This window comes from Entelurus aequoreus, linkage group LG12, assembly GCF_033978785.1.
Source record: "Entelurus aequoreus isolate RoL-2023_Sb linkage group LG12, RoL_Eaeq_v1.1, whole genome shotgun sequence".
Lineage (NCBI taxonomy): Eukaryota > Metazoa > Chordata > Actinopteri > Syngnathiformes > Syngnathidae > Entelurus > Entelurus aequoreus.
The window spans coordinates 19,176,569-19,201,292 of record NC_084742.1 but is presented as its reverse complement, the minus strand read 5'-3'; the positions used below and the strand labels follow the sequence as shown (position 1 = coordinate 19,201,292).

The 24,724-nt window shown below is 41.6% G+C and overlaps 2 protein-coding genes across 5 annotated transcripts in view; one reads left to right on the top strand and one right to left on the bottom strand.

The window, feature by feature from the left end:
* Window positions 1-21,426, bottom strand: LOC133661660 (membrane-spanning 4-domains subfamily A member 4A-like). 2 transcript variants are annotated; one of them, XM_062065037.1, is made up of 8 exons: window positions 21,121-21,426; window positions 6,677-6,849; window positions 6,371-6,480; window positions 3,889-3,999; window positions 3,232-3,285; window positions 1,777-1,932; window positions 1,575-1,697; window positions 1-582 (listed from the first exon to the last, which is right to left on the bottom strand). In XM_062065037.1, exons 2-8 carry the CDS (start codon window positions 6,681-6,683, stop codon window positions 544-546), a joined length of 600 nt encoding a protein of 199 aa, XP_061921021.1. In that variant the 5' UTR covers window positions 6,684-6,849; window positions 21,121-21,426; the 3' UTR covers window positions 1-543. The 2 variants fall into 2 exon arrangements, with proteins under 2 accessions (XP_061921021.1, XP_061921022.1); XM_062065038.1 differs by lacking the exon at window positions 21,121-21,426 and adding an exon at window positions 6,929-6,996.
* The window catches only part of rtn3 (reticulon 3), a 29,248-nt gene continuing 21,638 nt past the window's right edge, over window positions 17,115-24,724 (top strand). The window contains exons 1-2 of one of the 3 annotated variants that reach the window (XM_062065032.1): window positions 17,115-17,429; window positions 21,108-21,155. In XM_062065032.1, coding sequence (XP_061921016.1) covers window positions 17,339-17,429; window positions 21,108-21,155 — 139 coding nt within the window. In that variant the 5' untranslated portion in view covers window positions 17,115-17,338. The remainder of the gene's footprint in view (window positions 17,430-21,107; window positions 21,156-24,724) is intronic. The other 2 variants (XM_062065033.1, XM_062065034.1) reach the window with 2 other exon arrangements.

The window sequence follows — 24,724 nt, the reverse complement described above, 5'->3', positions numbered from 1 at the left end:
TTAATTTTTTTAATGGGAGTTTGTCAGGAAACGTGGACTTGTGAGAAGTGTGATTTTTTTCCAGGCCTGTATGCCCGGAATGAGCTAAATATTTTAATGTTGGAGTTGAATGAATGGGTTGAGAAATGTGGAAGAAGTTGAGCATAAAAAAAACGAGCATAATAGGAATACATGTCCTTGAGCCTTTACATAATAACAAATCATATGGATGGGGTATGGGCTTGCAATTATTCCAATGATCATAATAATTCATACATGTTTTACAGAAACAAAATAATCAAAATATTATTCAGGTAGCGTTAGTAAAATACAGAGTGAGTATTTAAAGTGTTAAAAATTGGTGATAGCAATCAGCTTATACAATAACAACAATTTTGTGAATATAAAAATATGAATTGTTGGTATATATTGTATACTGGCTATGATCTCTGCCCTCAAAGTTTGGTGCAGGGCAGGAAGATCACAGAGGCTGAAGGCAACACTTGAAATTGCCATGTTAGGGTATGCATTTGCACATCCTAAATCTTTCATTGATGTCCGTCCTCACTGCTCGGCAGGTTGGTTTTGCAAGGTGATCACCGGCTGGAGAAAGAAATTAATACATTAAAATATTTGTTTGACAAAAATAAATCTCTAAACTTGAACAAAACCTAATTCATGTTGTTCAAGAACGGAAAGTACAAATTAAAGTTAAAGATGGAAATTGATAATACACAGATTGAAATGTTTGGGTGTCATTTAGAACATAAACTGTGCAAGAAACCTCATGTAAAATATATGTGGCGAAATAGCAAAAAGTATTGACATTTTAGGAAAAACAAACATCTTGAACCATAAGACATTACACACACTGTATTGTACACTCTTATTGCCATATATATACAAACACATACAAGAGCACATTTTAAAAGTTAGGCACATTATGAAAAAGAGCACTGGGAATAATAAACAATTTTGACAATTGGGGACACACAAATGTACTGCTTGTAAAATCACACATAATTAACTTGTTTGGTCCGGTGAAATAAAAAACTGCACAAATAACAGTCAAAGCTCAAAATAATCTACTTCCACCAAATATTCCCAAAATGTTCAAAGATAGAGATGGAAAATATCATTTGAGGGGTAAAATTGAGTTTGAAGTAGCCTTGCGTTAACATGCATTAGTTTGTGTGGTGACTCTGTGGAATCAATTTTACGAAGAAATCAAACCAGGTAATACCATCATACAATTTAAAAATATAAGAACATGTTTTACGTAGTACAACAAACCGAAGGAAACTAATGGTCTTAAAGGTGTAATGTATTTAAACAAAGTGTATTTGCTAAAATGATGAGAGGGTTTATTATTGTATGTGGATGTAATTTATATACTGAATATTGTTATAAATCAGGTGATTATGTATTGTTTTAAGATTACTATATACGAGTATATTCTTCCTGCTCCTTTTCCGACACTTTTCTTTTTTGAATTATCTTTTAATATAACTTTTTTTATTTTTACAAATGACTACTAAATTGGAGATGCTATTTCTCTTTCTTCGAGCAAATTAACAAACCCACTCTTGACTCACCATTTTGGGAGCCGGTGCACAGCAGTTGACCACCTTGCAGCAATAAGCGGCCAGAGTGACTGATATGGCCAACAAAGTGACCTGGATGAGCATGCTCTCTGCAAATAGGTGATTCCTTGTGCGCTGTCAGGAACAGAGAGGAAGTCAGGTCAATAACCTGTGCTCCAAACACCTTGACATTGTCACGGCGGTGCTAATTTACCTCGAGAGTATGGCAGTCGTTCTTGTAAGTGGTCTGGTTGCCTTGAGAGTAGTACCAGCAGTGTGTTGAATACTGATCGAGATTATGCAGTAGGACGATTATGTTAATGAAGCTGGCCAAGCAGGCCACAATCTGCATCCCTAGGCAGGCCATCAGCTGACAACGAGAAAACACTTTGCAAAGTTTGTTCCAGGCAGCATACTGTACAGTGCATCTGGAAAGTATTCACAGCACTTCACATTTTGTCATTTTACAATCTTATTCTAAAATAGAATATATTCATTCAAGTCCTCAAAATTCTACAGACAATACCCCATAATGACAATGTGAAAATTATTATTTTTTATTTTTCAAATTTATTAAAAACAAAAAAAATCACATGTACCCAAGTATTCACAGCCTTTGCTCAATACTGCGTTGATACACCTCTGGCAGCAATGTTCTTTTAATACAAACTTGGTACAATGCCACCAGATTGGCACACCTATCTTTGGGTAATTTCGCCCATTCCTCTGCCTATTTTTCCTCTTTGCAGCACCTCTAAAACTCCTTCAATTTGGATGTGAAGTAGTAGTTTTCATCCAGCATGCCTCTTTAGAGTGCTGCATGATGCTGCCGCCACCATGCTTCACTGTAGGGATGGTATTGGCCTGGTGATGAGCTGTGCCTTGTTTCCTCCAAACATGACGCCTGGCATTCACGCCAAAGAGTTCTATCTTTGTCTCATCATCAGAGCAGATCATTTTTTTCCTCATGGTCTGAGAGTCTTTTAGGTGCATTTTGGCAAACTTTTTACTAAGAAAGGGCTTCTGTCTGGCTACTATACCATGCAGGCCTGATTTGTTGTTTTGCTGCAGAGATGATTGTCCTTCTGGAAGGTTCTCCTCTCTGCAAAGAGGAATGCTGTAGCTCTGACACAGTGGCTATCGGGTTCTCGGTCACCTCCCTGACTAGACTAAGATGAATGCAGCAATATACAGAGACATCCTAGATGAAAACCGACACTTCCCATCCAATCCGATGGAGCTTGAGAGGTGCTGCAAAGAGGAATGGGTGAAACTGCCCAAAGATAGGTGTGCCAAACTTGTGGCATTGTATTCAAAATGACTTGATGCTGTAATTGCTGCCAAATTATTTAGCAAAGGCTGTGAATATACTTATGTACATATGATAATTTTATTTTATTTTTAATACATTTCCAAAATTATTATTATATGAGTTATGGGTTATGAAGTACTTTCATTTGTATTTCATTGAGGGGAAATAAATATGTGTTCCCCTACCAACTTAAACCACTTCATGGACATAAGATCAGTTCCTTGACACAAGTATATAATACAATGGCGTCAAACTTTTTCGAACTTGATCGGGGATAATCTTACAAAATCAGAAGATACTTATTTCCCACTGTCTGTAATACAAAAAAACAGATACATGTGCAAATTACCTACTTACCGTAGGCAGGTGGAGGTTCTTTGCTGCTATAGCTACACTCCCAGCTATAACCACCTGTCAGGACAAAAATTAGACATTCAATTACATTAATTTCAGTTCGGTTCAGTTTCAGTTTATTTCGAACATGCATACGATACAATGTAATGCATCACACAATTCCAGTTGTTTCATTACAGCACATCCGAAAAGGAGTAGGAAGAAGCAGAGTTTATATAATCCTATTCCCTTTTCCTACCATAGCAATTTTATCCAATTTCCTTGTTCTCTGTAACAGAACACTGAACAAATAAATAATATACCATAGTAAGCAAACTAATATTAAATACATAAATATTTGTCTCAATTAAAAAAAAATCATAATTCTTGTTTTGTGTACTTTGTGAACACTTGTAGTATGAACAGTCTGTTAAACTGAATCATATTGGTGCTTTGTTCGATTTATTTGGTTAGTCCATTCCATAATTTAATTGCACATACAGCTATGCTAAAGGTTTTAAGTGTTGTACGAGCATACCAATGTTATAAATTACAATAAGTAATGGTAATAAAGTACTCAAGGACCAACCATTTCAAAATGTATTTTGCAAGCTGGTTTATTTTAATGTAAGACCAGAGGTCACTTATGTATACATCCAATGTGATAATTCTCTGACTTACCAGAAGGGATAACATGAGGAAAATGACGTCTTTTCCATCTGTGCCAAGGTTTTGGTGGTGAAACACACTTGTAGAAGTAATCTGAAACACACTCATGCCGATTTGGGTTATCTGCAACCAAGATGTAACAATACAATTAATTAAATAAAGCAGTAATTTTAAAACTGGTATGCGCATCTCTAGTGGTACACAGGCTTCATCTAGTGGTATCCCAAAGACGTCTGCAAATATGTAATGTATATGGAGTATCATTGTTGTTTGTTAATGCTATAGTGGCCAAAAATAGTATATATACTTGTGAAATAAAACCTCTGCCTTGTTTTCAATGAATACTTAGGCCATACTTGCCAACCCTCCCGGATTTTCCAGGAGACTCCCGAAATTCAGCGCCTCTCCCGAAAACCTCCCGGAAGAAATTTTCTCACGGAATTCAGCCGGAGCTGGAGGCCACGCCCCCTCCAGCTCCATGCGGACCTGAGTCCAGTGTGTGCACACAAGGAGACGAAGCAGAAGAACGACATGGCGACACCGTCGACGAGCAAGATGAAGAAATACGCTTGCAAGTTCCAAAATGATTGGAAACAAGAATTTCAGTTCATCCAGGACAGTTCGAAGAGGGAGGCGTATGTTGCCTGTAAATTTTGTAGAACAGACTTCTCCATTGAACACGGTGGCCGAACGGATATACTCAGTCATGAACGGTCAGCGAAGCACAAAGCGTCCGCAGCGCAGCACCGTTCACAGCCCAGTATTATGGGCCACCTCGCTAAATGGAGACCCGATGGTGTAACTTATGTCGAGACAAAGATGGCTATGCTGATAGCTGGAAGCAACATCACATTCACATTTGTGGATGTCTTCAACAAATCCGTGAAATATATGTTCCCGGATTCAGAGATCGCTCGCCAGTACGCAAATGGCAGAACAAAGGCTACTCAAATAGTGAAAGGTAAGTGTTTTGTTTTTTTTTAGTAACCAGCGAGCACAGTACAGTTAGTAGAACAACTGTGTTTTCATTACTGTGTATTTGATAGGTGCCATTGCCCCGGAATTGTATTGCATTGTACTTTCAAGTACAACAATGAGTAGATGAGTGTTGTGTGTGTATATGTGTAAATACATGAACACTGAAATTCAAGTATTTCTTTTATTTATATATATAATAAAATAAATATATATATATATATATATATATCATACTTGCCAACCTTGAGACCTCCGATACCGGGAGGTGGGGGGTGGGGTTGGGGGCGGGGGCGTGGTTAATATGGGAGTATATTTACAGCTAGAATTCACCAACTCAAGTATTTCTCATATATATATACATACATATATATATATATATATATATATATATATATATATATATATATATATATATATATATATATATATATATATATATATATGTGTGTATATTTATTTTATCATACATATAAATAAAAGAAATACTTGAATTTCAGTGTCCCGGAAGCTATCCAGTAGATGGCAGTATTGTCTTGTTTAACTTCTCCGTTCATGACTGAGTATATCATTTTGGCCACCGTGTTCAATGGAGAAGTCTGTTCTACAAAATGTACAGGCAACATACACCTTCCCCTTCGAACTGTCCTGGATGAACTGAAATTCTTGTTTCCATTCGTTTTGGAACTTGCAAGCGTATTTCTTCATCTTGATCGTCGACGGCTTCGCCATGTCTGTAACTTCCTCGTTCTTCTGCTTCGTCTCCTTGTTGGGTGCGCAGTTGTGCACTCTACTCTCTAAAAGCCATAGATGTTATGACGTCATTGGGCAGGCAAGCTGTTTATATTGTGGGAAAGCGGACGTGAGAACAGGCTGTCCCCACTCAGGTCCGCATTGAGCTGGAGGGGGCGTGGCCTCCAGCTCCGGCTGAATACCGGGAGTTTGTTGGGAGAAAATTTGGCAGAAACTTTCTCCCGACAAACTCCCGGTATAATAAAAAAAATATATATATATATATATACATACATGTGTGTATATGTATGTATGTGTGTATGTATGAAATACTTGAGTTGGTGAATTCTAGCTGTAAATATACTCTCCTCTTAACCACGCCCCCCACCCCAACCACGCGCGCCCCCACCTCCCGATATCGGAGGTCTCAAGGTTGGCAAGTATGCAAGTATGATATCTATTTATAGCTAGAATTCACTGAAAGTCAAGTATTTCATATATATATATATATATATATATATGAAATACTCGAGTTGGTGAATTCTAGCTGTAAATATACTCCTCCCCTCTTAACCACGCCCCCACCTCCCGAAATCGGGGGTCTCAAGGTTGGTAAGTATGACTTAGGCCTACTATGTTACTGCATTTTAATGTTGGTTTTAAAGTTTCGTTGTACTTGTGCAATGACAATAAAGACCTATCTATCTATGGTGGTACTCGGTGAACAAAGTTTGAGAACCACTGTATTAAAGCAAAACCAAAGCATGCATTTTGCACATGCACAGACCCCGAGAGCTTTTGGTTCAGCCTCCAGGTACTTCTGCTTCCTGTTGCCGTCTCTCCGAAAGCTGACTGTCACCAGTGGGTTCTGGTTGGACTCCAGCTCTCGCACTTCATCTAAAACAGTCCAAAAAATACCTCCGTTTCGCCATTTTTGCCTCATTTGAAAGCTGCACAAAAAAAGTGTTGCAATCCCCTTTCCAGCGGAAGTTAGCAAGACATCTGGAGTTCATCAATTAAGGGTAAACATCCGTTTTGCGACTTATAAAGTTTGTGAAAACGTGACAAAGAGAACGTGTTTTTTTTTTTTTACCTGCCATTGTAACGACGGTCCAAAGTCCTGAAGCTTGTAGTTGAAGTCGAAGATGGGATGTTTACCACAGACAACGAGAGAATCGCCCTACAGCGTCAGAGCTGAGCAACACTGACCCCTGCTTGCTGCCTGACACTGCAGGGAGAATGTGACCACTAGAGGACGCCAGACAACTGGGAAGTATACATCACATAAGGGAAAACGCCATGGGTAAAATAATTCACCAGATATATCCATCCATCCATTTCCTACCGCTTTTCCCTTTGGGGTCGCGGGGGGTGCTGGAGCTTATCCCAGCTGCATTCGGGCGGAAGGCGGGGTGCACCCTGGACAAGTCACCTCCTCATCGCAGGGCCAACACAGATAGACAGACAACATTCACACTCACATTCACACACTAGGCGAGTGTTTTTTTTAACCTTTTTTGAGCCACGGCACATTTTTTTCATTAAAAAAATGCGGAGGCACACCACCAGCAGAAAAAAATAAAACTCAGCAGCTGATACTGACAGTAAAAGGTTGTTCTGGCGATTGTTGCATATTAATTCAAACCATAACCAAGCATGCATCACTATATAGCTCTTGTCTCAAAGTAGGTGTTCTGTCAAAGTTAAATTTAATGTACCAATGATAGTCACACATGGGCTCTGTATGTTGTTGTGGCTTCTGCAGCCCTTTGAGACACTTGTGATTTAGGGCTATATAAATAAACATTGATTGATTGATTGATTGACACACACACACACGGTGTGGTGAAATTACCCTCTGCATTTGACCCATCCCCTTGTTCCACCCCCCGGGAGGTGAGGGGAGCATTGAGCAGCAGCGTTAGCCACGCTCGGTAATAATTTTGGTGATTTAACACCCAATTCCAACCCTTGATGCTGAGTGCCAAGCAGGGAGGTAATGGGTCCCATTTTTATAGTCTTTGGTATGACTCGGCCTACCGATCTCAGGGCGGACACTCTAACCACAAGGTCCACTGAGCACATCACGACCTGTCACATCACACCGTGACTTATTTAGAGGTTTTTTTGGGTGTTTTCCAGTGTGTCGTGTTTTAGTTCTTGTCTAGCGCTCCTATTTTAAGATTAAGATTAAGATTAAAGTACCAATGATTGTCACACACACACTAGATGTGGTGAAATTTGTCCTCTGCATTTGACCCATCCCCTTGGGGAGCAGTGGGCAGCAGCGGCGCCGCGCCCGGGAATCATTTTGGTGATTTAACCCCCAACTCCAACCCTTTGTTGCTGAGTGCCAAGCAGGGAGGTTATGGGTCCCATTTTTATAGTCTTTGGTTGGTGGCTTTTCCTGTTTTGTTGGTATTTTAACGTCGTAGTTTCATTTCTTCCCTTAGCGCTATTCCCCGCACCTGCTTAGTTTTTGCAATTAAAACTATTTCAGTTGTTTTTTTCTTTCCTGGTGTGGACATTGTTGATTGTCATGTCATGTTCAGATGTACTTTGTGGATGTCTTTGCTCCACAGTAAGTCTTTGCTGTCGTCCAGCATTCTGTTTCTCTTCACTTGCCAGTTCAGTTTTAGTTTCATTCTGCATAGCCATCCCTAAGCTTCAATGCCTTTTCGTAGCGGCACTCACCTTCTGTTTATTTTTGGTTTAAGCATTAGATACCCAGGGGCGGATTAAGAAATTTTGGCCCCCTGGGCCTGACATGGTCTTGGCCCCTCAACCCCCCGCGCGTGTGGGCGCACACACACGCACGCACTATGCAAGAAATACTGTATACTGTGAACAGACATGCACACTGTACTGTACAGAAGAGTGCACATACTGCACACACACTATTAGGTATACCACACAGACACTGACAAGCACAGGTTTCACACAGACACAGGGGGAGGGGATAAATGGCCTAAAAATAAACATTTTTGAAAATGATTACGCCCACTTCAGTGATGGTGCATTGGGTCATTTGAGAGATATTATGTATTGGAAGTTGGTAGCTATCATGAAATAAACCCCCCAACCCACCCAAAAAACTAAATCGGACATGATTTTTGCCCCCTTTTCCTCCCTTCTATCATTAAAAATAAAATAATATCTTAGGAAAACACATTGGCATAACGGCAGCTGTGCAGCAAATTGAGGCTCAAAGTCTGTATCTATTTGTGGTTAAGCTTGAGGAGAAGGAGAAAGGTAAAATGATAACATGCATCGGAGAGCACCACAAAGAAAGGTGTAGGCCAGTTCATGGTACAAGGGCTGCATGCAGGTCAAGATAGCCCATTTCCAAGAATGCTATAGTGGCTGGACAGGCACTGGACATGTCCTGAACTCAGTGTCAGACGTGGCTGCCGAATACTTGGATGAAGTGAAGCAGCTGACAGATCTCATGCTGCCCCATCTGAAGACTGTCCTGGCCAGGCAGAGGATGGATGAGGAGACCTTCCCAATGGACCCTGTCAGTGAACAGGCTAGTAACATTGATGGCACCCCTGTGCACAACATTGGGATGGAGAGACAATGTGGCAAGGTGGACTACAAACTGAAGAAGTTGGGCACACTGAACGCAGTCAATAGGTCAATAATTTTACAGAAGAGCCAGGAGCTTCAGAGGTTTCAAGGCAGCAGCACAAGCAAAAAGGGAGGTTGAACTCAACTGGAGTAAATTCATGAAGGCAAAATTCGAGAGTAGGGCAGATGAGAAACAAGAGATGGCTCAAAGAAAGGAGAGTAAGAGACTAGACATGCTGGACACACTGAAATCTTTTGATGGCCCCTTCACGATAGTGGGGAAGTTGAAAAGTTCCTTGTGGATGAAAGTCTGCACAAGAATGCAAAGCTGCAGAGAATGAAGCTTGAGGTTCAGTTTGCCAGAGAAAGCACCAAGCTTCTGCCTAAAGTCAATCCTATCTTCACAATCCAGGTGACACTTCCCAGAAATGGCAAAAGTGCAATTCTCCAAGTCATAATGGATACTTAGAATTTTATGGTGGTGGTAAGTATTCATGAAAACAGGTAGCCTAACATTAGTGAATGGGTGAATTCTGGAAATAACCTAAAAATCTTACACAGTGCACCTTTAAGCAAGGGGTTTCTTTCGTGCTTTCAATTTTGCAAAATCATCCACCACATCATTGAAGTCCAACTCTCTTGTCAGCTCACTCTCAATTGCCATTAGAGATAACGCATTTAATCTTTTCTGAGTCATTCTTGTGCGCAGCTCATTTTTTACTCTTGACAAAAGAGAGAATGAGCGTTCTCCCTCACAGTTACTGACCGGTAGAGTGAGAAAAATCTGTAGCGCAATGTATGTATTAGGAAACGTAGGCTGTAGTCCAAAATGTATTATTGTTTTGAGCAGTCCTGAAGGGGTCCTCTCCTCATCAGTGTTGTTGAGCTGTATAAAAGATTTGAACTGTATAAGCTCCTGTCCAAGACTTTCATTGAGGTCAGATGGGTATGATTCAGTGAGAATCTTGGCCTTGTGAAGGACTGAAGCATTGGACTCTGTATCCAAAGAGAAAAGGACACTGAACAAATTGTTCAGATGTTTGTAGGCCTCCAGACGGTGATTAAGGCTTGAACTCAGTTGATCAATAGAGGCAATAAATGTCTCTATTTGAAACAGTTGCCTTCCCTCAAGCACAACATCTGGGGATGCTGATTCATCAGCAAACTTTTTACGTTTCCTCGTCCGTTCAGCCCTGTAAGATGGGGTGCCACCCAACATGTTTAAGGCTTTCTGCTCAAAATGATCAAATAGATCTCTTTGGGAGAGAACAAAGGTGCGCAGAGATTCCAGCAATCTAACTGCTGTACCAAGGTCCATGTCTGCTTTTTGAAGTTGCAGACTTGTGGCCTGAAATCTGGACAGAACAGTGTCCCAAAAGCCTGCCATGAAGGCCATCTCAAGTGAATCCAGCTTCCGCACTAGACTGTCAGCTTCAGTTCGTGTGTCTCGTTTCTCTGTGTCATCAGTGGAAATAACCTGTAGTGCTGCTTTTATTTTACTGTAGTTCTGCCACAGTGCTTTGGTAGATTCTGCACGGCAACTCCAACGCGTGTTGGATAAAGCTTTAAGTGTGAGATCTATGTTGGAATTGCCAAATACCCTGTCCCATCGGTGTGTGGATGCAGTTGTGAAGTTGTAAATAGACTGAATCAAGTCAAAATACTTAGAGACTTCATTTCCACATCTGTCAATGCTGTTGACTCCCACCAAATTCAAAGAGTGAGCTGCACATGGAATATAGTGTATTAATGGGTTGCTTTTCTTTAAGTGAGCCTGCAACCCATTATACCTCCCTGACATGTTGCTGGCATTATCATAAGCCTGCCCCCTGCAATTTGACAGCTCTAACCCTAGATTTTCCAACACAGACATGACACAGTTAGCCAAACTTTCACCTGTATGGCTAGTAATGGGCTCAAAACCCACAAAGCGTTCAACAACACTGCCCTCTTTGCTAACAAAACGGAATATGAATGTCAATTGGTCCACATGAGATAAATCTGGGGTTGAATCCACAATGATAGAGTAGTATTTGCTTGCTTGCAGTTCATCTGCTATAGCCTGTTTGGTTTTTGCACCCATCAATTCAATGAATTCCTCACAAATGGTGGAGGACAGATATGAGGTATTACCTCGACCCATCTGCCCAAACTTTCTGATGTGATCCTTTAGAAAGGGATCAAATTCAGCCAGGACCTCCAGAATACCAAGGTAGTTCCCATTGAGAGGAGACCCTAACGATTCATTTTTACCCCTAAATGCAAGGCCCCTTTCTGCAAGGAATTTAATGACTGCAACAACTCTTTGTAACACCTGCCTCCAATAGCTGCTCTCTGCCTGAAACTGTTTGAACAGGTCTGCATCAACTGTGGCACCTTTGGCGCGGTTCAAGACTGCTTGCATGCAGGTTATGTGCTCAGCACTTCGCTCATGTTCACCAAATCTTTCTGAGTGTTTCCAATCACAATAGCCTGTCACAAAAGAATGCGTTTTTGGGGAAAACAGTTTGCATGCAAAGCAGTAAACATTACCAGTAGAGGGAGAGTACATCAGCCACTCTCTTTGTACTCGTTGTCCATTGGGCAAGTGTGAAGTAAAATGTTCATTGTTTAGGCATCGGGTTTTGCCTCCTAGCCCACTGTTCCTCACAGAAGCTGGATAATGGCTGTGACGGTTGTGAAATGATTTTGCACCTCTTTGAATAAGAACTTCCTTCATTGACTCAGTGAGGGTCTCAGCCCATTTAGCGGGATCACTAGGTAGAGTTGTCACTGTAGATGGTGTTGAAGAAAGATTCAGCTCATTTTCTATGCTGTCCAGAGGTGCAGTGACCTCACATTCATCCGAGCAACTGGCTACTGCTGAATTGGTTGAATCATAAGCATCAGAAGCATTTGGTTCAGTGTCTACACTTGTAGTGGTCTCAGGATCTTGGGAGCTACATGCTAGCTCAGGTGCATTGCTAACCTTAGCTGAATTTGCAGTAGCATTTATAGAATTGCTTTCAGCAGATGTCTTTGTACTGAAGAAGCTGGAGATATTTGGAACACTCTCAAGTAAAACTGATTCCTTTTTTTTCTTTTCTTGCTGAATTTTTTTTCTAGCTCCTCCACTTAAACGTTTATGATCCATATTTCCCTTCTTTCTTTGCACATTGGCTCTTTGCCTATCACAACAGATAAACCAACTATGTGTGTGTGTGTGTGTGTGTGTGTGTGTGTGTGTGTGTGTGTGTGTGTGTGTGAGTTTGTTTGTGTGTTTATAATCGGTGCTGCTTCCTTCAAGTGTGTGAGGTGATTTAGAAAACTAGCAACCCAGCATCAACACTCCAAAGCAGAGAATAACAGCTTACTAGCATAGACAATTGAGAGCAGAGAATCAACTGATTCGTCTGATAGACAGCAGGAGAGCAGAGTGGTCAGTGATGATCGAATCAAGAAAATGTCTAAATGGCAAGGGAACAGACTGATTTGTACTGAGGAGAAAGAGAGAGAGAGCCAATTACAGTGAAATATATTCCAAAAGAGCCAAGTGACTAGCTGAAGGCAGGGACAAATGCCTTGGAGTGACCAACAAGAGTGCAAAGTACCAAATGGCAAAATGTGGAAAGACCAACAGGCAGATCTGCTTTTACCTCTTATCTTCACAACCAAAAAGTTGCTAAATGATGTTTTCAGTCGCTAGCCAGGTATGGCCAAAAGACGCGAAATCTAGCGGCAAAGTCGGTCAATCACACTGACAGTGAAACAAATATTTTGAAAAGATAATAATTGTACACCTTTGTGCACTTTAGTCTTCTATCTAAATATTTTCACAAAGGACACCAAGGCAGCTTGCTAGCTATGATGGGAGCAACAATGTCTGATAGACAGCAGGAGAGCAGAGTGGTCAGTGATGATCCAATCAAGAAAATGTCTAAATGGCAAGGGAACAGACTGATTTGTACTGAGGAGAAAGAGAGAGCCAAGTACAGTTAAATATATTCCAGAGCCAAGTGACTAACTGAAGGCAAAGACAACAGCCAGATACCTTAGCAGAGACCAACAAGAATTCAAAGTACCTAATAGCAAGATGGCGAGACCAACACAATAAATTGTATTAGGATTTAATTTATTAACGTTAATCTTAACAGCCAAAAAGTTGCTGAATAATGTTTGTAGTCGCTAGCCAGGTATGCCCAAAACAAGAGTCGCTAAACCTAGCAGCAAAGTTGCTTAATTGCAACACACTCTAGGATTCAGGGGAATTAAGGATAATAAAGATATTAATTGTACAACTTTTTGTACTTTTTTTCTAGTTTTTTGAGTCGCCAGCCATGTATGGCCAAAAGTCGCTAATTGAATGCCAACGTTGCTTAATCGCCAACACACTGGGACTCACTGAAGGACTGACTGAATAAAAAAGATAATTAAGATAATTGTGTACTTTTCTCTTCTGATATTTTCTCTAAGGACCCCAAGCTATCTGCAAGCAGCAATAATGTCTGACAGACAGGAGAGCAGAGTGGTCAGTGATGAATGGCAAGGGAACAGGCTGATTTGTACTGAGGAGAAAGAGAGAGAGAGAGCCAATTACAGTGAAATATATTCCAAAAGAGCCAAGTGACTAGCTGAAGGCAGGGACAAATGCCTTGGAGTGACCAAGAAGAGTGCAAAGTACCAAATGGCAAAATGTGGGAAGACCAACAGGAAGATCTGCTTTTACCACTTATCTTCACAACCAAAAAGTCGCTAAATGATGTTTTTAGTCGCTAGCCAGGTATGGCCAAAAGACGCGAAATCTAGCGGCAAAGTCGGTCAATCACACAGTGAAACAAATAATTTTAAAAAGATAGTAATCGTACAATGTCTTGTACTTTTGTCTTCTTTCTTAATATTTCTCAAAGGACACCAAAATGTCGCTATCTGCAGGCAGCTTGCTAGCTATGATGGCAGCAACAATGTACCTTAGAGTGACTGACCAACAAGAGCTCAAAGTACCTAATGGCAAAATGTGGAGAGACAGACACAATAAATTGCATTAAGATGAAGAGAACTGTTGCTATTATTAATCTTAACATCAACCAGAAAGTCGCTAAATGTCACCAGCCAGGTATGGCCAAAAGTCGCTTAATTGGCCACACACAGTAACAGAGAAACTAACAAAAAAAGATCATAAAGATAATAGTTGTACAACTGTGTGTACTTTTGTCTTCTTTCTAAATATTTTCCCAAAGGACACCAAAATGTTGCTATCTGCAGGCGGGAGCGTGCCTATGTTCCCCGGGTCCTATGTTCCCCGGGTCCTATGTTCCCCGGTTGTTCCTGGGTCTTTGTATGCGACCGGGGAACTTAGGACCCTTTTTCTAAAAAAGGGTCCTATGTTCCCTGCATTGTATCTGGCGAAATTGCGAAATTGTGCCCTGACCAAAACCATCCCTAAACCTAACCTGTCACAGGGCGTTGTGGAGCACTTTTTTTTGGCGAAATTGTGCCCTGACCAAAACTATCCCTAAACCTAACCTGTCACAGGGCGTTGTGGAGCACTTTTTTGGCGAAATTGTGACCTGACCAAAACCATCCCTAAACCTAACCTGTCACAGGGCGTGCGGCAGCAGATAGAGCAACTCAAACGCGAACTTCCTTCCTTCGACAACTTAAACGCGTCTCTGTCATGCGTGTCTGCGTGCGTCTTACTTAGTCGCGCATTGGAAGCAGCGGGGAACATAGAACCCTTTTCTGGAAAAAGTGTTGTACGTTCCCCGCAGCGGGGAACATAGAACCCTTTTTTTTAAAAAGGGTCCTTAGTTCCCCGGTAGAGGGGAACATAGGACCCGGGTAACATAGGGACGGGGAACATAGGGATGACCCGCTGCAGGCAGCTTGCTAGCTATGATGGCAGCAACGATGTCTGCCAGACAGGAGAGAGTGGTCAGTGACGATCGAATCGAGAAAATGACAAAATGGGTCAAAGACCAAAAAGTTATTAACTGACAGCAGTGACAAATGTCAGACTGTAAACTTTCTCGAAAGAAAAGGACAAAATGGGAAGATGCTGATAATAACAGCAAAATGGAAAATATAAGAATTTCCAAGTAATGCTCAACTCAAGTGTGTGTGTGTGTGTGTGTGCGCGCGTTAAACTTCTTGTTGAATGATTTCAAATTATCTCTGAGTCTGAACTGAGGGAAAGGAAACCAAATTTTGAGCAGTCTCTCACGAGTTCAAAATACCAAATGAGGAGATTCTAAAAGAACAGACCGGTTTATGAAAGACTTGATGGGGGAGGGGCACAGCTAAGAATACTTGAGTGAGATTCTGTGATCCAAATTCGAGATAGAGCTTTTTGATAATGATAATTTGTCAGAGTAAGGTTGTGTAATCAAAATTTGAGAATGAGCTTTGTCAATCAATCAAGAATATTTGCATTAAGTTCTGTGATCAAAATTCAGAAACAACCTTTAATAATTGATAAAGAATATGTGAGTGAGGTTGTGTGATCCATCCAATTTGAGAATTAGCTTTGATAATAATGATTGAGAGCCTCTGGCCCTCTGTGGATCATGGCCGCGGGGCCAATTTTGCCTGGCCCCTTGGGGCCTCTGTGGGTCGTGGCCGCGGGGCCAAGTTGGCCTGGCCCCTTGGGGCCTCTGACCCTCTATGGATCGGGGCCAAGTTGGCCTGACCCCTCGGGGCCTCTGGCCCTCTATGGATCATGGCCGCGGGGCCAAGTTGGCCTGACCCCTTAGGACCTCAGGCCCTCTGTGGGTCGCGGCCGCGGGGCCAAGTTGACCTGGCCCCTTGGGGCCTCTTACCCTCTATGGATCGTGGCCGCGGGGCCAAGTTGACCTGGCCCCTTGGGGCCTCTGGCCTTCTGTGGCTCGCGGCCGCGGGGCCAAGTTGGCCTGGCCCTTTGGGGCCTCTGGCCTTCTGTGGGTCGTGGCCGCGAGGCCAAGTTGGCCTGGCCCCTTGGGGCCTCTGACCGTCTATGGATCGTGGCCGCGGGGCCAAGTTGACCTGGCCCCCTGGGGCCTCTGACCCTCTATGGATCGTGGCCGCGGGGCCAAGTTGGCCTGGCCCCTTGGGGCCTCTGACCGTCTATGGATCATGGCCGCGGGGCCATGTTGGCCTGGCCCCTTGGGGCCTCTGGCCCTCTGTGGGTCGCGGCCGCGGGGCCAAGTTGACCTGGCCCCTTGGGGCCTCTTACCCTCTATGGATCATGGCCGCGGGGCCAAGTTGGCCTGGCCCCTTGGGGCTTAAGATTATTATTTTTGCAAAAGTAGTTTTGCTTGGGTCGCGGCCGCGGGGCCAAGTTGGCCTGGCCCCTTGGGGCCTCTGGCCCCCTGGGCCTGGGCCCGGTAGGCCCGGTCATTAATCCACCTATGACCTGCACGCTGCCTCCCGCTGTCGTCTGCATATTGTGATCATGACAAAGCAATTAGCTACCTGCTGCCACCTACTGATATTGAAGAGTATTACATGGTTACTCTGCCGAGCTCTCGACAGCACAGACACTCAACAACGGCACATTATTTACGGCTTATAATTACTGGTTTGCAAAAAATATTTTTAACCCAAATAGGTGAAATGACAATCTCCCACGGTTCACCAGTAAGTGTGACTATGCCCACGCAGTCACGGGGAGACCATACAAACTCCACACAGAAAGATCCCGAGCCCAGGATTGAACCCAGATATAATTTTTACTTAATACTCATTACAATATGAATATGAATCTATTATAGCGTTGCAAAGCAATATTGGTACTGGTTTGTTTCCTTTAGCGGTGTAGAATATTGACATACCGAATACAAATGTGTAGTTTATGGAATTTTACCAAACACATGCTTAGTATGAGTGAAATGGTGAATATGCTTGAATTAAGTCAATATTTTTAGTATCGTGGACGTGTGATCATGTCGAGGGGTTGGGTACTGGAATGTTTGACTCTCGAATGCCTCCGTGAACGTCTCTCCGCCGCCATGTTGTCCCCTCCTTCATCACGTAGACCGCCTCTTTCCCTGCCTCTCAGTCTTTTCACTTGTCGGACGCCACGGTGAAGTGTAGACCCAAGCCTTTGCTTTTCTGGGGGTGGGAAAAGCAGAAGTCTTCCTCTCTATCTAAGGAAGATTCTCTTCGAGACCACTTTGACTGAGACCCGTGACATTTCATCTGCCTTTTATCGCCGCCGCCTTGCGAGCTCACTATGGATCCAATGACTCAGTCCGCCCAGATCTCGTCGTCACAGGGCTTGGGAGATGGACAAAATTCTGCTTCGAAGGAATCAAAGCCAACCGGTGAGACATCATTTTTAAACACGTTGCATTCTGACACCAATCTCTTCTTTTTTTTTTTAGCGATGTCTATTGTTGGACTAATGTATATGTTGTCGTCGAGCCTACAAAAGCCGTTGCGCTTTTATTTTTGTCTGTCGAACAGTGCGTGGCCATTGTATGGCTTTTATTGACTACACATTTGACAAAACATTATACCAATGTGTCAGTATTCAGACACATTGTGTGTAATTGTTGCCAATGTGCGTTACTGTTTGCAACAATACAAGCTTGCATGCAGCTTGCACGCAGTTCACCTAATTAGCGTAACCGTAATGCTTACAATAGTAGCGACCCACAAAATGAATAACAACCATCCAATCCTAGTGCACATTTTTTGATGACATTTTTGTTTTGGGCGTGGGTCTAATTGAGCTGTGTGGCATGCACTGCAGATGAATTACAGCGCAAGTGCCAATAAAGGCGGCATCTCTTAAAGCCACAGCTATCTAGATGTGTCATGAGTGATGACACTCCCACAACAAGATCCTTTCATTAGGAGAAATGTAATTTGCCTCTAAATGAGTTGTCTTCGCGTTCATGCTGGTTTTTCAGGTTACACGGTTGAGCTGGGATGAAGTAAAGGATGATCAAATAGTTTTTGGTAGTCTACTAGTACTTATTGTTTAGAGTGGCATTTTCATTATTGCTCGAACATCCTTTAAATTTCATGATTGATGTTTTTGTGTTTTGGAAAGGCTAAAAACCATTCCAAATGTGGTTATAGAAGTCAGCTACACTTGCTTGGGTGTGGCATGTAATGCCTCATTCTACTGTAGCTCATATAGTATAGTTTGTCAAAATCTAGGACATGACCTGTTTCAATGGTATTTATTTACTACTTTTACAATTATAAACATATATTTACAATTCATTCATCATTTGTGTTTGATTGAATTTAGATATTTCAAAATGTAAGTTGAATTAATGTTTTTTTTTAATTGTTCCACCTTGATGGCCAAGTGTCAGGTAGTATTCCTTTACTAGTAATATGATCCTCCTTTACAAGCAGCTGCCATCCTTCATGGCTCAGCTGTTCCACCAGGAGATACGCATGCACAATCTATTCTAATTAGGGATGTACAGAAATTAAAATTATTTGCTGCAACACAAAAACCGAACATGAGGAAACTTAGACCGAAACACCAAAATAATGAAATTATTTTTTTTAATTGCATTTATTATAGCTATGACTGCGTACTAACCTACCTAAAATCAAGGCATTGCAATTGCTTAAATTAATATTAATTATTCAAAGAGTAGAATAATCACACAATTATGGTATTACAACAATATAAAACAAAAATTATAATGTAAAGGCCAAATACTGAATGGCGCTACAGACTCTTCGGGGGTGTACTTTTCTTTTCTTGCGATCGGAATGTTTGGATTTCAGGTGATTATACCCGACGTGGAGAACGTCTTTGCAGAAGATCCCTCTCTTGATATTTCCACATTGCACGGTGTCGGATATTAAAGTATGCCCCCACTGCATACATGTTGCCTTCACTCCAGATAAGTGCATGCTTCCTGCTTACATTACAACATCCGGTTTCAGCATCATTGTTCCGGTGAGAAGTGTTAAGCCAAAAATTTGCTGCATTACTAATTTTAATTGTGGGTGCAATAGAGAGAAGCGTCTGTATGTTAAAAGCTGTGGCAATTGTTTTCCTTGAATGTCTTCTGAATGACAATGGCTTTAATCCAGGACAGCTGACTGAACAAAGCTGCGCCGTTCTAACACGGCTGAATGGGTTTCTTCAAAACACAGTTTTGAAGACCCTCCCTCGCATTCTCATTGGGGATTATTCCAAAATGCAGCTTTTCACGTGTCATTTACAACATAAGGCGCCACCAAGCTAAACATATCTCCATTCTAACACTTCAAGACTACATTGGGCATACTTAATATTGTTTCTTTATTCTTTATTACTTAATATTGTTTCTTTATTATATGACCTAGTAATTGCATCATGAATAGGAACAAGCTCATTTGACTGGACGTGGCCACTGATGAGCGACGCCAGTCGCAGAGGAAGTGGCACACTTTAAAATGAGGACCTAATTTCTCCAACGGCTTTGCATCACCAGAGGAAGTTTGGTACAAATTACATCTTTTATGAGACTGTGTGCAATCTTAGGAGAAAACTGCTCACGTGAAAGCTAATAGTATGGTTGGGTGCAATAGCAAATTCCCAATATGGTTTTAGCACAGAGGTGTCCAAAGTCTGGCTCGAGAGACCATTTGCGACTCACAGGTGTGTTTTATTGGTGTAATGTAAAAATTTAATTAACTTTGACCTGCATTAAAATATTATGCAGAAGGATTTGGGAATGTCTTTGAGTTGGAGCAGAATCAATCTAAACTATGCCATGCAATGTTACACTTGTTAATGTCATGTGAGTTTAAGTATCCCAGATTACTTTTGACTAATTTAATGCAGATAGAGATACTATTATGTAATAATATGCAGGGTTTTTACTGCAGTAGTGGAATCTTGTTGCACAAGCACTGCCTATAAAGAGGCAACTGATAAATTGGATATAGACAGGTGCCAGAATATGGCGTTCTTTCAGCCTCCTGCTTTTCATTCTTGGCTTGTTAGGTTCCCCCTCCTCTTTCCTGTAATACTTCTCCGCCCTGTTTTGAGCACATCACTGAGGTCACTGACGCAGTCAAAGAGCCCTCAGTGGGAGAGCAAGCTAGTTGATAACTGTCACATAAGTTTAAGAATAGTGGCCATGGATGTTCCATTTTCACAGTTTATGTTGCAGGTGTGGTATATAAGAGGGTAAACCGCCTTATGAGCTCAAAACAAGGAATGCTGCTCCACAAGGGTGCACCAACCCCAACCTGCAGATCCTGTACCACGTCCACATGCTACACACCCCTGAGTCAATGTGACACACACACACATTCCTCGCAACAAAAAGAAAAATATTTAATGTCCACTCCAACTGACGTGCTTATGGAACGGCAACCTGACTCTGGATAAAAAAAATCTTGTCTCGAAAGCCCCCCTCCAAAAACAAAATTCCATGCACCCTTGATGACTCCACATGTATAGTCTAGTCAGATTTAGGTTGACTTGTCATTTGTTTTTTTAGCTATAAACTTTAATTTCATCACCATTTATGCCATTTAAAAAAATATTTTAGTTTGCTAAAACGCCAGTAAGATTTAGCCTGACTTCCCTCCTTTGTCATCAGATTTTAAACATTTAAAGGTCAATTTTGTCACAAGTTACGTCATCAAAGAACCTTTTAATTTGCTGATCAGCAGTGCAAATTCCATATTCAAGAGGGGAAGAATTGATTACTGTAATTTTTGCTTTCAAGAAACTTATACTTGATGTTTAAAGTTGTCTTTTTAGCTGTTAAACTGCAGCACAGGGAATGTAGTTCACGTAATATTGCTGTGTCATGCATTGCACCACGAGGCAGAAACAGTAAGTCAGTGTTGTAAAGTGTGGTCTGTTTTAGTTAGGGTTCAACCTGCATGGTAAATGTTGTGATACTATGGTAGCTTTGTGTAGCACATAAAGTTGAATAAGTAATAAGTTTGCATAATTAATTGCTTATTTGAATGCTTTTGTCATACAGTACACTGAACAGGAGTTCATTTTTTTCATTTTTTCCCAGATTCCTTTCTTACCTCTTCGCCTGTATCTCTCATTCAGTCTTCACAAGGCAAGTGTTTGCTTCTCGTAAGGCTGCTCGCCTGCTTTCTTCTACTCCTTTCTTGCTGGCTTGTTTTGCTGCTCAGCTGCTCCTCTCCATCCCTCTTTCTGGTAGTCATCTCTTGCTCCTCACAGGCCAGTAGAACTGCATAATATACCCCTAAAGCTTGCTTTTTAGTTCTACCCATCATTCTTTGCAAGACCTTTGTCATGAAATGCTAGTCACAAGTTTGAGTCTGGCATGAAACATCATGAGATGCAAAATCGTGCAAAAAAAGGTTTCCTTGCACCAACAGGCGATCACATGAATTGGAACCTTTTTTTTAAACTATCAAGATAGAGACGGGTGGGCCTCTACAGCTGCTGGTAGCCTGATCTGTTTTTTCTTTATCGCCTGCGAGTGAGCATTATTGAGGTCAGCCACACTGACTGCAGGTTTAAGATAATCCTGAGATTGGCACCTTATTTTAAGAAAGCAAGACAAGTTCACATTCTTTGCGCAGGTGTAGGAATCTAAATATGGTTCAGGTTGGTGTCCCGTGGGGGGCTAGATTGGGCCCACCTTCTTTCTGACCCAGTATCTTAACTCTCCATAATCAGACCCAGCAGCAAAGGGGCCTCAAGAGAAGATGAGTGGCACTGATGTAATCAGCTACTGCCCAGTGGCCGTCCACTAGTTAGCTGCTTGTGGCTTTGTGCACATCTTTGCTTCAGCCATTAAGACAACATTAAGTTTTTTCCATTCTTCTTTTGCTTATTGTCATGGGTAAGTGCTGTATTTAGTAGTTATGCTAGAATAGACCTATAAAGTATTTCTCCTAATACTTGTTTATTACACAATCATTGCATGGTTTCACTTCATGTTAAAGCAACTTTGTGTTAATTTGAGTAAGAATACTTGGGAGTATGTCGACAGTAAAACATCTGATAACATCTCAATAGTTTAAAGGAATACAGTAGTATCTCTAGACTGGCACAATATTATTATGTTTAGTTGGTTGCAAATAATTGGGTCAAATGTGCAAAATTGAACGATGGATGCATTGATTTGATCATGTTTTAAAGCAACTGAGGCAAAAGGGAGGCAGCACTAGGTTACAACCAGCAGAGCATGGGACACAAGTTTAAAGGCCTACTGAAATGAATTTTTTTTATTTAAACGGGGATAGCAGATCCATTCTATGTGTAATACTTGATCATTTCACGATATTGCCATATTTTTGCTGAAAGGATTTAGTAGAGAACAACGACGATAAAGTTCGCAACTTTTGGTCGCTGATAAAAAAAAGCCTTGCCTATACTGGAAGTAGCGTGATGTCAGAGGAGGAAGGGCTGCTCACATTTCCCCATTGTTTACAATGCAGCGAGAGCAATTCGGACCGAGAAAGCGACGATTACCCCATTAATTTGAGCAAGGATGAAAGATTCGTGGATGAGGAACGTTAGAGTGAAGGATTACAGTGCAGTGCAGGACGTATCTTTTTTCGCTCTGACCGTAACTTAGGTACAAGGGTTTATTGGATCCCACACTTTCTCCTTTTTCTATTGTGGATCACGGATTTGTATTTCAAACCACCTCGGATACTATATCCTCTTGTAAATGAGAGTCGAGAACGTGAAATGGACATTCACAGTGACTTTTATCTCCAAGACAATACATCGGTGAAGCACTTTAGCTACTGAGCTAACGTGATAGCATCGGACTTAACTGCATATAGAAACAAAACAAATAAGCCCCTGACTGGAAGGATAGACAGAAGATCAACAATACTACCAAACTCTGGACATGTAACTACGCGGTTAATGCTTTCCAGCTTGGCGAAGCTTAGCAATGCTGTTGCTAACGACACCATTGAAGCTAACTTAGCTACGGAACCTCGACAGAGCTATGCTAAAAACATTAGCTCTGCACCTACGCCAGCTCTCATCTGCTCATCACGACCCGTGCTCACCTGCGTTCCAGCGATCGACGGTACGACGAAGGACTTCACCCGATCACCGATGCGGTCGGTGGCCCGGAGATGGAGGAAGTCAAGGTGAGGTCGGCGGCTAGCGCGTCTGCTATCCATCTCAAAGTCCTCCTGGTTGTGTTGCTGTAGTCCGCCGCTAATACACCGATCCCACCTACAACTTTCTTCTTTGCAGTCTCCATTGTTCATTAAACAAATTGCAAAAGATTCACCAACACAGATGTCCAGAATACTGTGGAATTTTGAGATGAAAACAGAGCTTTTTGTATTGGATTTAATGGGCTCCGAATACTTCTGTTTCAACGATTGACGTCACGCGCATACGTCATCATATCGAAACGTTTTCAGCCGGAAGTTTGCCGGGAAATTTAAAATTGCACTTTATAAGTTAACCCGGCCGTATTGGCATGTGTTGCAATGTTAAGATTTCATCATTGATATATAAACTATCAGACTGCGTGGTCGGTAGTAGTGGGTTTCAGTAGGCCTTTAGTTGGTGCTGTGATGCAGCTCGTGCCTAAAAGATTTGTATTGCTAAACAGCCAGTCTCATCCAGTGAATTCATTTAATTTAATTAGCGCTAGGAAATATATTGTATCAAAAACTACACAAAAATGTACTACAACTAAATTAGTTTTTTGAAGTACTGTAATCATGTACAGCAGACCTATTCAACTGGCGGCCTGCCAAAGCTTTTAATTTGGCCCGCTGAACATTACCATGAAACCATTCAAACTAGGGTTGATCATGTATGAAGCACACTCGCCACCCTGCAAGGGGTAACAGTGAGGCATATATGTCCTAATAAAGCAGCAGTGGGGTGAGTAGCAGACTATTGAAAAAATGGCACTATTGACCCTTAAAAAAACGAAATAAAATGGGAACTGACTGAACAACAAAGTTTGAATGTTCTGCCCCGAGCCACTGCTTGAGTCATTGTTTTCGGTCGAACCTTTAAAGCGGCGGACACACTGTTCCAGATCATCAACAACGGTAGAAATCCACACGTGTAAGCTTCATCGCGAAACTTGGTCAGATCTTTGTAAGTAGATATTGTGCATAAAGACTTTTTTTTTTTTTTGTATTGAAATTGCTGACTTCATGGTGTCTTTTGTATTTGTGGTCGTATCTGAGTAACTCTCACTGGCAATCAAAGCTTGTTTAATATATACAGAGCTAAATTTGACCAGTAGAAGGTTTAAATGTGTTGAGCCACAATCATGTTTGCTGTAGATGTTTAATTTCTATATACTTATTGCTAGGGCTGGGCGATATGGACGAAAAAGTATATCTCGATATATTTTTACTAGGGATGTCCGATAATATTGGACTGCCGATATTATCGGCTGATAAATGCTTTAAAATGTAATATCGGAAATTATCGGTATCAGTTTCAAAAAGTAAAATTTATGACTTTTTAAAACGCCGCTGTGTACACGGACGTAGGGAGAAGTACAGAGCACCAATAAACTTTAAAGGCACTGCCTTTGCATGCCTGCCCAGTCAAATATCTACGGCTTTTCACACACACACACACACACACACACACACACACACACACACACACACACACACACACACACACACACACACACACACACACACACAC

What these genes read in the sequence shown, in the direction of transcription:
- LOC133661660 (XM_062065037.1), bottom strand. An exon ending in CTGAACCAAAAGCTCTCGGG is followed by an intron (nt 4,000 to 6,370) that starts GTCTGTGCATGT and finishes TCTTGGTTGCAG; the next exon opens with ATAACCCAAATCGGCATGAG. An exon ending in AGAACCTCCACCTGCCTACG is followed by an intron (nt 1,933 to 3,231) that starts GTAAGTAGGTAA and finishes TCTCGTTGTCAG; the next exon opens with CTGATGGCCTGCCTAGGGAT.